The following is a 14,802-nucleotide window of genomic DNA, read 5'->3' on the forward strand; positions in this document are numbered from 1 at the left end:
TACATGCTATCTCGATGCCAAGGTCACTGCCTATGCCCGCCGCTCTAAGGGTGGGAGCAGGCCTAGCTAATGGGAAAGGTATGCTCTAATAACCGTGTATTCATTAGTACAGCAAAGCTCAACATTGGAGAAACAAAGACTATCGCAGCTGCTTTCAGCTAGGGCAGAGAGACAGAAGTTAGTTTCGATCATGGCTCAAAATGGTGGCTGAACATAAAATGGTGCTGCAGATGCTAACTTAAGACGTACAATGTATAAACACAGCTAAAACATTTTTATTCAAACACTCGGACGAATCAGAACTCAACGCTGCATTGCAGCGTTCTGATTTGCTGAGGGGAGCCTGGTTGGTTCCTGTTGAGGCCCATGCAGAGGAGAAACGGAGGAGAGATGCGACGATAAGGTGAGTTTTTTTTTTCTTTTTTTACACCACCCTGCCCAGCCACCCCCGATCTGTGCCAGCCACTCCTGTTTTCATATGCTATTTCACAGACTCAAACTTATCATTCAACCAAGAAGTATTTTAAATATTTTGAGCGTTCATCATAACATCCAGTCATAAAAGGAAGAATATTAGCAATTGGAAACCGGATTCTGCTAGGGGATATGTCAAATTTGTTGAGTAGAAATCATTTTGTCCTGGATATTATTAGGCAATAAAGAACATTTTAACTGCCTACAAGAAGCAGCGAGGTGTTGTGTTGAGGTACACATTTGGGTCTAGGGGTGAAAAAGAGGACAATGGACAGGACTATACTGGAGATGGCTTCTTTGAACTTGTCCAGCAGTGAGAGAGGACCACAAGAGAAAATTAAATAATTAATTTCCCCTTGTTGTCTTCTCTCAAAATCCCCCCCAGCCGGCCCCACCGCTCTTACCGGACTTGCCTCCATGTGAATACAGCGTGGGTCAAATCCATGTTCTTTCCGCAAAAATAAATGTAAGAGTTCACATAGAACACACAAACCACATTTTGCTGTGTAAATATATATCTCATGATTAGTGATATAGACATCCTTATCACCATGGCAGAATTGGAAGAGAACGGTGAGGTTAGGGATGAACGGATCAACACTACACAGGTTCTTGAGAACATAGAACTAGAACAGGGGCCTGTGGCACGGACATGACAACATCGAGACGTTCCAGGATTGCGCCATTAAGGCACTCATGGACCTCAGGCTCAAAAGCAAAAAACAACTTAGAGGTATTCACAATAATCTCTTGTTTACCCAGACAGGCACTTAAGACATTAACTGATGATACCAACATTGTTATCCGCCCTGCGGATAAGGGGGGGTAATGTTGTTATCCTTAACAGTGATGATTACATCAATGATGCCTTACGTCAACTTGATACCAAATTTTACATACATGTAACTTATGACATTTATAATCAGAGCATCATTGACATTTGGGACAAACTGGTTACCTTGAGGTACAAGGGTCTCCTAGAGTGTTTGTTATCTGAAAAAAAGATCATCCCAAACTCTGCATACTTTACCTTCTACCCAAATTGTATAGGGATAGCACTAGACCACCGGGACGCCCCATTGTATCATCAAATGGGAGCGTTAGTGAACATATTTCTAAATATGTTGATCACTTTTTGAGAGATTTTGTGATAGAATTGCCTAGCTACTTAAGGGATACGAAGGATTTTCTCTGTAGAATTGAGAATCTCGTATGGAATCCTGACTATCTCTGTATTGTCCTAGACGTGCACTCTCTGTACACAATAATAGACCATCACCAAGGTCTGGAAGCATGTGAACATTTTCTGAAGCACAGGCCTCTCAGGTATCATGAATATAGCCGGATGATCATAGAGAATGTTGCCTGAAGAACAACATATTTGATCATAGAGAATGTTGCCTGAAGAACAACATATTTGCTTTTAATGGCGCCCTCTATAGACAGGTTAATGGTACTGCTATGGGTTCTTGTTTTTCTCCCAGTTTTGCCAATGTATTTATGGGCAACTGGGAGCAAGAGATCTTTGACAGTACCACCCTCAAAGAGGACCTCCAGAAAGTCATCATATGGCTTTGCTACATAGATGACTTGTTCATCATCTGGAGGGGCTCTAAGGGGGAGTCTGAGGATTTCATTGGTAAACTGAACACCAATAGTTATAACATCCTTCTCACAGGGAGCATCAATGCCAAGAAAACAGATTATCTAGATGTTTGTCTGGAAATAAAACAGGGCAAGGTGTGCACTTCTCTCTTTTGGAAGGCTACAGCGGGGAACAGTGTCCTGCATGCCCTCAGCAGCCACCCAGAAGCACTCAAATGGAGTATACCCTAGGGCGAGCTGCTGAGGGCTAAAAGGATTTGCAACAACGCTGAGGTGTACACAGAGGAGCGAGACAACATCATCAGCAGGTTTAGAACCAGGGGCTATCCTAACTGGATCCTCAATAAAACCAAGGATCGGGCAGAAGGGGTAGATAGAACTCAAACACTACGTGAAAACCCCGATGCTACTGAGGAGGAAGACAGTGAATGCAGACGGATGATTCTTACTTACAACTCAGAGTCACACAAAATCAAGCGCATAATTGGGAGACACTGGGATATTTTAAAAACAGATTGTGTCCTTGGGGAAAGCATAGCTGAGAGACCCACTATAACATACAGATGGGACAGAAACATCCGTGATCTTGTGGTCAAGAATGACATTACCAACTATCCCATTACCGCTAGCCATGGCCTCATAGGATTTTATCCGTGTGGCCATTGCAAGGCGTGTAGACATAGTAAGTTCAGAGGAGCTCTGGAATACAGGGGTATATCCAAAAGAATCACAATTTCTGTCGGGCAGTACCAGCTTTGTAATTTATGCCATCGAGTGCACATGCAAGCTTTGGTATATTGGCAGCCCACGTGCACGGCTAAGAAAAGGGTCCTGGAACATCTAAGAGCCATTACTAACAATGACCCCAAATACCCCGTTGCTCGTCATTTCCATGAAAAACATTTTTCCAATGTTTCTGACTTGAGTTACTTGATCCTTGAACACATCCCCAAGAATCCCAGAGATGGTGATAGGGTACTCACTCTCAGGCAGCGGAAATCTAGATACATTATAGATTTCCAAACCAAAAGCCCGGGAGGATTAAACATTGATGAGGAATTGTCCATTCATTTGAGGGAAGGGTCGTAGGCATTCCTCAGTGATTTGTCCTTGCAGTTGCTGTTTTTGTATTTGTATAGATACGGCTGTGTTTTTAACCTACAGGTTTTAACCTTTTTTGTCCTCTATGTATCTCTGCCTTCAACCAATCATGGGTGTGCTTTAGAAACTGTTTGTTCAATTTATTTTTGATGTACATGAACCAATTGTAATTAGAGGTTACATGGTTTTAACCATTTTCCTTTTTCTTTTTATGTTTCCTCTACAGGAGAAAATGAAGTGGCCCTTTCACATGTACTCACTTGCACAGGCATCCTACCCTTTTCCTCTGACCTGCTTGCACATCTGTCACACCGTATTATTATATTATTTACTCACCAGCAGCTTACTGGTAGGTGCACGAGCCACTTTTTTTTATTGCCTTGACAGATGCCGCCCAGTGTGTAAGGGCACTTGCCCGTTATTGCCTTGTTGTGCCCTGGTTTTATTGATGCACAGACATTTACATTTTGGGTACATCATTTTTGATTCACACTGTGGTAGGCACGCACACATGCACTTAAGAGTTCTATTTAGCCCTCTGAAAGGAATCTTTCCTGGATTGGTTGGGCACTTGCCCACCATTTGAGTGCATTTACTCTTGTGATTATTTATCTCCTTGCATTAGGTCTATTAACTTTATCAAGAGCTATCGGCACATGCACTCTACATTGCAATTTACGCATGTGTACAACACACTGCATTTAGGATTGTACGGTAATGCAATTTAGTATTGGTGCTATAGCTGTAATCTAGGGTGGTCACTCAACACCATTTGTGATTCTTAGAATTTCGTATTTATTGTGCACACGTGCACTAGGAGTGTATTCTCACGGGGGCCTCTTGTTTTGTGATGTACAATATTTCTGCTAAAATCGCAGGATAGAACCATTACTGCATACGTATTTTACCACTCTAATATGGCTGCCAAGGTTTTTGGTTGATTCCGGACACAGTCCTAGGTTTATTTTGTGGTCGTGGAAAAACTTTCAGTGACTGCTTGTATTGTGCACATTTACACGTGAACTAGGCCGTTGCCGAAACACGTTGTGTAAATTAAACTTGGACTTAGATATTGGTGTTCTGCCTTTGTCTTCCTGAGAGCATACGTTAATGAATTCCGGATTTGGGATGGATAGATAGATAGATAGTGTTATCCGAATGGGCAGAGTTTAGAAGTGTTTTCTTCTTTGATGTTTTTTCACTATGCAACATAACTGAAACAACTTAACTGAGACAGTTGTCGAATAAGCACACCACTGTCAGAAGTGATCCTTGGTTTTGAATACCTATGCTGGACGTAAACAAGGCATGTTCTGCAACAACTGACAATTAAAAAATATCATAATAAAAATATATATTTTTTTATCTGCCTGCAATGAGAAAATGCTTACCTTTAAATTTTCTGAAAGATAAATATCCACTTGACACCTACAGTTGTTAACAACGGTGTTATTTTTAGTTATGCATTCAGAACACGGGAGTTTTGTTCCATAGGTACCTGTGTAATCAAACTGCAAGAAAAAAAAAAGTCATACAAAAACGATTCAGTTTTTTGGTAACAAAAGTAACTATATTGAACACTTAGCTAGAATTTCAAAAGGAAATTACTACAGTCACCCATATTCATGCACACTGTATCCTTCACATGTGCAATATCCTGGATACACAGTAACAAGACTGACAACTGATGCACTCAGTCTCAAACTTCCACTCCTGCATTTTTTCAAACATTTCCATTGCTTCGTTGTTAAAGAGCCAACTTTTTAGCTCTTTTCTGAAGGAGATGAGGGTGGGCAGAGCTCGGATGTGGGATGGCAGGTTGTTCCAAAGCTTAGTAGTTCTGACAACAAAGCTACTGCCTTCTCAACTGGTTTTTCAAAGTCTAGGGGTGGTCATTAGATTTGCACCTAGTAATTGCAGCTGTCTAACAGGAGTGTATATCTGAAAAGAATGTTTCAGAAACCCAGGGCCAATATTGTGCAATGCCTTGTAGGCTAAGCACAGAGTCTTACATTTGATGTAGCTTCTTATTGCAAGACAGTGCAACTGCTGAATTTCTTTGGCTACCGAATTTGAATTTAGGGGTCCCCGTGAGAATCCTGGCAGCTGCATTCTGCCCCATCTGGAGCGTATTAATGTTTTTTCCTGCATATTAACATAACGACCAGTGCAGTAGTCCAGTTTAGAAGGGACTAGTGCTGTGGTTAGTCTTTCTCCCCTCCACTGGGATAAAAAGAGAAGTGTTTATCATTCTGAGCAGGTAAAAAACAGGAGGAGATCGAAGAGTTGACTTGAGGTTGGAAGTTTAACTTTTCATCTATTACCACACCCAGATGTGATTGATGCCTTTACAGCTGGGATAGGGGGGAGAGCCCAGTTCTTCCGGCCACCAGCTAGATGACTAGACAGGCAATAGTTAAGTAAAACTGAGGTGATCCTGTTTGATTAAGTTTAAGGCAGTGTTTGGACATCCAAGAGCTGATAGCCAGCATACCATCATGGAAAGTGGCGGAGACCTCAGTACCGTTATTAAAAACGGACAGGATAATTTGTGTGCCATTAGCATAGAAAGTTAATGCAAGGGCAAAAGATTTGACTAGAAGAGCCAGCTCTATTACATAAATGTTAAACAAAGTTGGACTGATAGAGGAGTCCTGCAGAACCCCACAGGGGAGAGAGGAAGTAGCCAATTCAAAGGTGCCCAGCACTAGTAATTGTGATCTATCAGTAAGAAAAGATGTCAACAGTGATTTAGGCCTTTTTTTAAAGCCCAAAGTGGTGAAATGGTTTATCAGCATCCTGTGGTCAACAGTATCAAATGCTGCAGATGGGTCAAGAAGATTAAGTGCCGCAGCTCCACCTCCGTCGAGCGTGACCTTCATCTATTCTGTGGCTTTAATAAGTGCTGCCTCAATGCTATGTCTGGACCTGAAACCGAATTGAGTCTCATCCAGCAACTGGTTATCTTTAATATATTGTGTGAGCTGGATATTCCTCACTTTTTGATTGAGTTTGGCGGCAGAGGGAGGCGCAAGATGGGCGGGTAATTGATGGGATCAACTGCGTTTAGGTTTGGTTTCGTTATAAGCAGAAGAAGGGAGGCCCTTTTCCACTGAGTCAAGAAAACACTTGAAAAAAACATAGTAATGAAGATGGCTACCAGCTTTGCACCCATCAAGTCTGGGAAACGTTTCAGAACCATGGGGGCGGGGGGGGGGGGGGGGGGGGGACGGCCACGGGTCAGATGGCGAGACAGACTTGCTCACCGTAGTGGCAACCTGTTCATAGGTAACCAAAGTAAATTCCGTGAAGGTGCAGACCATGTGAGGCTCTTTGCATAGATCAGATGCAATCTTGGAAGAGGAGAAGGCCTCACATTTGGAATAAATTTGATTTACTTTGGTCTGGAAGCAATGTGCTAACGAGTCACATAAGGTTTGTGCATAGATGCAAGAACGGTTGTCTGGTGGGGACGCAATTTTAGATACCTTGTGAAACAACTTTTTGGTGGAATCCTTAGGGGTTTCTATTGGTTGCATAAAGTAAATACATGTTCCCATAACTAGGAGATGTTTACATTTAGCCAGAGCCTGCATATCTGGTTTTCTCTTAAAGATCGTAATGAGACCGCCAACATCTTTCTCGTCTCCTGCATTGTTCTTTTTCATGCCCAAGAGCTTTGGAAGACCATGGATCAGAGTGGGGTTTCCTGTTTTTCGGAGACTTTAGTGATTGGAACGAATATAGAGAAGGTGGCTTAGAGCCAATCTGTGTAGCTTGGAGGGGCCTGCTCTGTGTCAGGAGAAAACTCTGAGTGGGTATTAATTAACTGTTGGGTGAGCATAGAGCTATTTATATTTTCCCAGGACTGAGACTGCTAGGGTAGACATGGCCTGATATTGGTGGGCTGTTCTAATAGTGTTCTCATATATATAATAGCGTGATGGTCAGACCAGGCTAAAGGTAGAACCTACTTGGTAGTAATCAGCTCATTATTAGTGAACAGGCCGTCTAAGGTGTGTCCAGCTGAGTGGGTGGCTATATACATTTTTTGTATGAGCCCTAAAGTTCCTAAAGTGTGTAGGAGAGTTGCTGTGTCCGTGATGGAAATGAGAACTAGGTGGAAATCAAAATCACCTAGTAAGGTGAAGTTCTTTTCACAAGCAATAGCCTCTAGGAGGAACCCTATATTCTCCCAGAAACCTGCCCCTAGGTCTAGGAGGACATTAGAGCAGCATGCTTTTAAATGATTACTTTTTATATAACACTTTCAAAGAAGCAAAGACTTCACATACTGAAGAAGGGGCCACCTCTCCTATGGTGATCAAGATGTCGCAATAGATCAGCACAAGCCCACCGCCTCTTCTCTTAGGTCTGTAATGCATGTAAATGGAGAAGCCAGCAGGGATAGGTATGCAAAAATCTGGGCCAGAAGTAAGATCGGCTCATGTTTCTGTGATAAATAGAAGGTCCAGCTGCTTGCTTTCTGTCAGGTAGGCTATTTCGTTTTTGGATTGTGGAGAGAGAACGTGCGTTAATAAGAGTGCAACAAAGTTGGGCTGTCCCATCTACAGTCGGGCTTGAAACAATGATATTGTTAGGTTGAGAGTTAGTGCGGGGAACGAAGGTATTTGCATTGTACTACTAGAGGGAGACTCAGCTCCCTTCCTATTAGAGTCTTCGCATGGGCATGCAGAAAAGTCAGCATGAACCCACAGTTAGAACAATGGCCATTGGCCCTCGTGGGGAGATCCACAGTGCTGAACTGTACACATTCATGCTGTGAGCACCGTTCAGGGCGCAAAGCTTTAATCGTGGCTGGAGACCAATTTACCAGTATTTTCTGGATTCAGTCTGGGTATCCCATGAACACCACCAAATGTGTGTGGTTGTGAGTAGTTCCTAACCCATGTACTACACAGATACATAGGTAACTGCCACACTGTCCACGCTCTTCAAGTTGCTCCCATCCAACGGATTAAGGCCCTACAGGAAGCAACCAACAAGACTGTTTCTCACCATTCATGTGCCCCATTTCTGTTCTACTGGTGCTCCAGCTAGACCAATTTAAATCACGACAAAGTTTTCAGGAGTTTCTGCAACCCTCTGAGCAAAGTAGAGACTCCTTCCCAGAGAATAAGAAACTTTGGCAAGACAGTCACCATCCCCTCAGCCCAGGCACTGTATTGGAACACAATTCATGGGCACTTGAGTGTAATAATGGGAGACAACTCCTTTTTATAGATCCTGTGTTTTAATTTTCAAATGTGATATGTCTGCCAGTTCTTCGTTTTATACGGTCTAGGATTATCTGGGTGCGAACATTAACCATTACAAGCACAAATGCAGCATTTAACACTTTGACTTTTTAAAAATAAAATAGAACGTGAAGGCATCATACTCCAATATCTCCCTCTTGCCACAGAATCCCTCTTTATGCTGACCACGTCCAAGGTTAGGCCATTTTGAAGTAATTAAGCAAATATGTTACATTGAATAATTATCAGTGAAAAAGATATTGTGGTTGCCTGTCATTCTAAAGAGAGGGACAATGGCAAATATTTTACCAGCTTTTTTCAGTTTCTTAATCAGGCTGCTGGGAGAGGAGTTTGTAACATAGGTTAAAATAGGTTACTGATTTTTTGCGGCAAGGTATAAATTGTGCCTTCCTCTCAAAATTAATCACATTTCCAGGCATCCTTTCCACAAGAGCTTACCACATCCCTATAAACCCCAAATTACTCAAAAGTGCAATCTTAGCCTGCGTCTGCTGTTGCATGTCTAGACCAACAAACCGGTAGTATGAAGATACTTCAAGGTGGTTGAGCATCCTCTGAACCAAACCATAGGGATGGTCAGGAGGTTTCCCATAAAACACAATACCACAGCCATCTGAGCTATTTCTGGGGATAAGCCCTTGACACCAAACTTATTCCCACACCCTTACAAGAATTTTGGGCACCATTAAGCAGAGGGAAAGGGTAACCGGGTGCTAATATTGGGCTGGTGGCTGATAAATTATACATTGGAAGCATGGCAGTGGACAAAGGCAGCAAACGTTCGGATGAAGCAGCAACACTCTTTAGTGAACCAACTACTCTGGCAGGTACCGCACACCACTCTGATCAGATCCCCAAACTAAAGCAATACAGAAAACGAGGCATAAAAGAAAAAACCACGATTAAATTGTGGAAGGTGACCAACCTACTAGAATATCTATTTCGAGAGCCCTCAGGGTTTACACCATTCCCTTGCATGAGACCCCAAACCCCAAGATGCGGTTAGAATGAGCCTTCTACTCTGGGGAATATTCAGAAAGGGTGCTAAAAGTCCTGATCAAGTTTTCTTGTGTGGAATACAACAATGCAGTAAAAGAAACTGAAGAATTGTAAGAGGAACTGAAAAAAAGTTAATATATCAAGAATAAATAAAAAAAAAATTCCAGAGGCGCCACAGGTAAGAGAATACTTGGATACAAAGACGATATCAAGCTATGCAAACAACACGAAGGTTTGAGGGCAATCAGAGCTATGAAACTCGACAAATAACTTTTGAAAAAAGGGTTGACAGATGAGGGAAATGGAACAAAAAGGTGAGAAAAGAAGAGAAACAAAAGCATGCAAGTGAGGATGGTCTTGGACTCTAGTTCAGAAATCGGCTTCAACCCAGACAATACAGACTAAAGTGATTGAGTCCCGCTCCCAGCCCAGGGGTACTTGTTTAGATGAATTCCAGATGCTCTGCAGAGGGCAACAGCATCCCAGAATGAATACAACACAACAACAAAAAATGGTCAAACTAGAACAGTAGACAAAAAGAGCGAAATGAAAAGCGAAAGACAAAATCCAACAAGAAAGGGGTCCAGGCACAACAGAAAGTGAAGAATATGGATAGAAATGGCAAATCCCAGGTAACAAACAATGTAACCATGGTTAATTTGTTTAAGATAACATTAACAAAGGAGGAAGAGGTGGTTTTAGGTTGATCATTTTCTCTGTTCAAACAGCTTAGTTCTGTTCAAACCAGCATTGATCCATAAACTGGAGCTCTTGTAGGCCCACAATTTGGTTTCCAAGAAACCTTACATAGTTTCTCCTTCTATTGCTGTAAACACATGGACAGTGGGGGAGATATAAAAAGGACTGTGTGCTGCCTATGATTGAATTGGAAAACGTAATATACAAGCACATTTGAAATTATTTAGATTTAAAGTGAAGAACTGGTAATTGAGATACTTAGCTCCATGGATATTATGAGTAAATCTCACATGCAGAAAAGTCATAGTCATAGTAAAATAAACACCTATTATGGTCCCAATATCAGATACCCTGAAGACCAAGTGAGAGTGATAGAATAGATTTATAACTCTCAGACAAGGTTGGCAAAGCAGTACATTATGTTGAGAAAGAACAGTTAAATGATTCAGAGTGCAACTTAAACCTAATGAATAGATATCTTGAAGTGCGGTAATCCTGGAAAGACATGGGTTTGATTGAATATATATTCATAAAAACGGATAAGGCATGTATTCCAACACTCTTACCAAAAGGCCACAAAAACCTTATCAAACCTTCTGCAAGACCATTTATATCTTCAGAAGGTAGTCTGTTAAAAGAAAAAAAACCTCTGTATATATGGACCATTTCTGGTTCTGGCTGATAGAAACCCTCTCAACATACATCAGGAACAATGCAGGCTTCATGACAAAAATGCATGACATTCATTGGGGTCCAGGGTATGTGATGGTATTATTAAACGTTCACTCTTTATATAAAAGCATCCACCATGAAAAAGGCATGTGGGAGAATAAAGTTTCAGAGCTAGGCCAATTGTTCATTAGGAACATAAAAACAGACTAAATGCTAGGATTAGAATATGTCTGACCATATTTTCTTATTTGACTGTGTATTGTATAATTAACTTACCCGTGGGCACCTGCTTTACCCCCAGCTAAACCAATTTGTTTTTGGGCTGGGGTAAGGAGTAGGTGTCTAGTGAGCCCAAATTTGAAGAGCATGTCAGGTCACGTTTTGGCTTAGATGATCTGTTCCTCATTTTGAATGCCAGCATTGAATAATTCCAGGAATCCACAAACTCTTGAATGATAATTCTCGAAATTTACAATTTGCCCTCAGTCACAGCTACACAGATAGTAGATTCCTAGTTTCCAACTAAACTCAAGGTCATCAATGGGGACTCATCTTTTCTACACCTGAAGAGGTTTGGACCTGGCTTCATTCAAAAGGTATCGTCTGTTTTACTGACATGGAACGAGAGGAGGAGACTTGGTTAACACCAAACACCTGAAGGATACGACACAGAGCGCTGCAGACATGCCCTAGCAGGAACCTGGTGGTCACATAACAGGCCTGCATGGTGGAGGCGGCCATGCTTCACCACGAGAACCCTATGCAGCCCTCCATGAGAGGCTGACTGAGGAATCCGGCTCCGACACATATGACCCCGATGCCTCCACCACTCCTAGCACAATTGTTGCTAGGGTTGCCCCACAATCAGCAGATGACCTCAGAGGACTCTTCTTCTCTAGCAGTCATCTCGTCTTTCTAGCTACCTGGCAAAAATTGTTGACAATATACTCAGACAAGTCAGCTACTAACATTTCTTTTCGGCAAGGGCCTAGGCGCTGTAACATGACCCTCGCTACTATGCCACGCCTCACCAATATTTCCATGCGGAATACTAGAATTGTTTTCGGGCTATTATTTTGCTTCTGTTTCAGAGTTGGGTAATTAAGGGCACGCCCCTATAGGGTGACTGCTGTGGGGATGGGAAAAGGGGGAGGGGGATAACAGCCACCTTGGCTGGTTGCAGTTGTTATGTTATGTTATGCAAATGTATTAAGCGCACAGATGCTCCAGCGAAGGAGCGTCCTGGCGCCCGACAAGGTAGCAGCATAACACAACTAAACAGCACAGGATAAAAAGAGAGCACTAAGGGAACAGAAAAGTTTTAACCGCACGGCGGAAGGAGAACAGGTCCCCAAGGGCGCGAATCGCCGGGTGAAGGGTATTCCAGAGCAGTGCAGCGCAGACTTGAAAAGAGCGTCCACCAGCCCTGCAAAGCTTAAAACGAGGAACAACCGCCAGTTCAATGTCGGAAGATCTTAAAGACCGAACGGGAACATAGAGAGACATGAGTTTAGACAAGATCGCGGCAGGGGATCCCTTAAGGATTTTGTAGGCAACACAGAGGACTTTAAACTGAATCCTCTGTGCCATCGGGAGCCAATGCAGCGCACGCAGGGTGTTAGTGGTGGAGCAGAATCTAGGCAATCCCACCACCGCTCTCGCTGCCGCATTCGGAATACGCTGGAGGCGTCTAATTTCCGCTTGATTCAGACCCACTAAGAGGGAGCTGGCGTAATCCAGCCTAGAGATCACTGTAGCTTGGATCACCAGTTGCCTAGTAGTGGCATCAAAGAAATTGAGCACGGGACGAAGTCCACGCAGGATGCCAAAACAACAGGCCGCCGTGCGTTTGGTGTGGCAGACAAAGGTAAGGGTAGGATCCAGCCAAACCCCAAGGTTTTTGAGCTCAAAGACCGGGGTTGGTGTAAGGCCTAGATCCGTTGGCCACCACCTGTCTCCCCAGAGTTCCGTTTGTTTGCCAAAAATCATCACCTCGGTCTTACTAGCGTTCAGCTGGAGACAGTTGGACGTCATCCAGCAGGCCACGGCCCGAAGTCCTTGTTGAAATCTGGGGGCATCCACGTCCGCATCCCCGCTGATCGTGACCGCTAGCTGGGTGTCATCAGCGTAAGACACCATGGTCATACCCCACTGCCTGACTACCTCAGCCAGCGGTCTCACGTATAGATTGAATAACGTGGGGCTCAGCGAGGAGCCTTGTGGAACCCCCAGATCCAAAGGATGGAGTTTGGACTGGTAAGGCGGGACGGCCACACTAAAGGAACGATTGGCAAGAAAGGACCGGAACCACTGGAGAGCAAGGCAAGCAACACCAACTTCCTCTAGACGACGCAGGAGGATGGGGTGGGACACGGTGTCAAAGGCGGCGCTCAGATCTAATAGTACCAGCGCCGCCATTTGACCCGCGTCTAGCACGGAGCGTAGGTGCTCCACCATGTACAGTAGAGCCGTCTCCGTGCTATGCCCAGCACGGAGCTGTTAACAAGTGTTGCTGTGAGTCGGTCTGCCATGGGATCTGTTGTTTCTGTATGCGGCCCAAATAGGTGCCTGCTCATGCTGAGGAGGGCTCTGTTGAGAGGGGGCCCAACCATGAGGGGTTGGGTGGGGAACCTGTACATACCCCTTGTAGTTATCTGCATCACTGAAGTTCATGTCTGAATCAACACTTGATTCTCACACCCTACAATGCCTATTCTCACATGGAATGTGTGTGGCATGGCCCACCCAGCCAAGCGACATCCTATTTATGCATGCTTCAAATACTGGCATTCACTCATTGCCATGCTCCAAGAAACTCATCTTACCATACCTGAAATCTACAAGGTTCACGTGAAATGGGGGACAGGTATATGGTACACCATGTACGCTTTTGAGAGAGGTGTGCTTATTTGGATCACCCTGGGGGTCCCCTTCGATACTCAGAGGGTAGACACAGACAGGTGGTATGTGAAATTGGAGTGTCACCTAGATGGGGCTCCCCTCACTTTGGTGACCCTTTAGGACCCAAATAATAATCAAGCAGGGTTGTTGGATGTACTGTGGTTCTGAAAATCTGGATTCATATAATAGTTCTGGACTCGAGAATTAAAACTTCGTCGAAACATGACGAATTTGGTATCAAAAGACCGAGAATGACGAGTACATCATGTACATGTATTTTCAGCCTATTCGAGTGACGATTTCACTTCGAAATCATCACTTACATTCTGACCCCTTCATTCCCATTTATGTGTTGCCCTTTACATAGGCCTTAATCCAGTTGAATTTGATTCCACAAGGACACATACTCCTTAATCGACTTTTCCCTGACCTCAGTACAAGTTGGAACCATTGCCCCAGGCCGAACTCGTTAGGTCAGTTCCCTCCTAGTGGCCAAGCAAGATAGCATCTAGGCTCAACAAACCATAAAACCATTTCAGCGCGCACACCTGCCATATCTCGCTCACATCTATCTCCACTCTTTTGCTTCACTTACTTTATGGTGGGGAGGGGCCCGTTTTTATTAGGGGTCCAGTGATATCTGATGAAATGTTGGGCCTTGCCAAATGATTTGTTGTAGGCAGCACGAAGTGAAATATGGACAGGTCATCATGACTCTGCTTTTTCTTTGAACCAGAATATGTTAACTATTTACTTTACAACCAAGAATGTTTTGCCCGAGGCCCAGAATTGTGTATAAGAAGAGAAGCCTGACTTTGTAAAAGTGTGCAGTCTCCTGAGAACATACCCGTATTGTACTTCTAGGACACTTGTTACCTTGGTTGCAGCCAATAAACTAATCTTTGACTTCACCTAGAAGACTCCGAGTTTCTGTAGGTCTGGATCAGGAAGAACCCGAGATCTCTGGGTGTTGATTCCCTGGCACCGCTGGGTTACCGGTTCTGTGCCAGTTCTTAAAAACCCAGTACCTCAGTTGGCGCCCAACGTTTGGGGCGATTCCAGTGGTACCAGT

At 43.6% G+C, this 14,802-nt stretch overlaps 1 protein-coding gene across 1 annotated transcript in view; it reads right to left on the minus strand.

Annotated features, from left to right (window-relative positions):
• The window catches only part of TMEM30B (transmembrane protein 30B), a 186,702-nt gene that overhangs the window by 108,330 nt on the left and 63,570 nt on the right, over positions 1–14,802 (minus strand). Inside the window, exon 3 of the mRNA XM_078681265.1 lies at positions 4,572–4,691. Within this exon, the coding sequence (XP_078537391.1) occupies positions 4,572–4,691 (120 nt within the window). The remainder of the gene's footprint in view (positions 1–4,571; positions 4,692–14,802) is intronic.

This window comes from Lissotriton helveticus, chromosome 3_1, assembly GCF_964261635.1.
Source record: "Lissotriton helveticus chromosome 3_1, aLisHel1.1, whole genome shotgun sequence".
Lineage (NCBI taxonomy): Eukaryota > Metazoa > Chordata > Amphibia > Caudata > Salamandridae > Lissotriton > Lissotriton helveticus.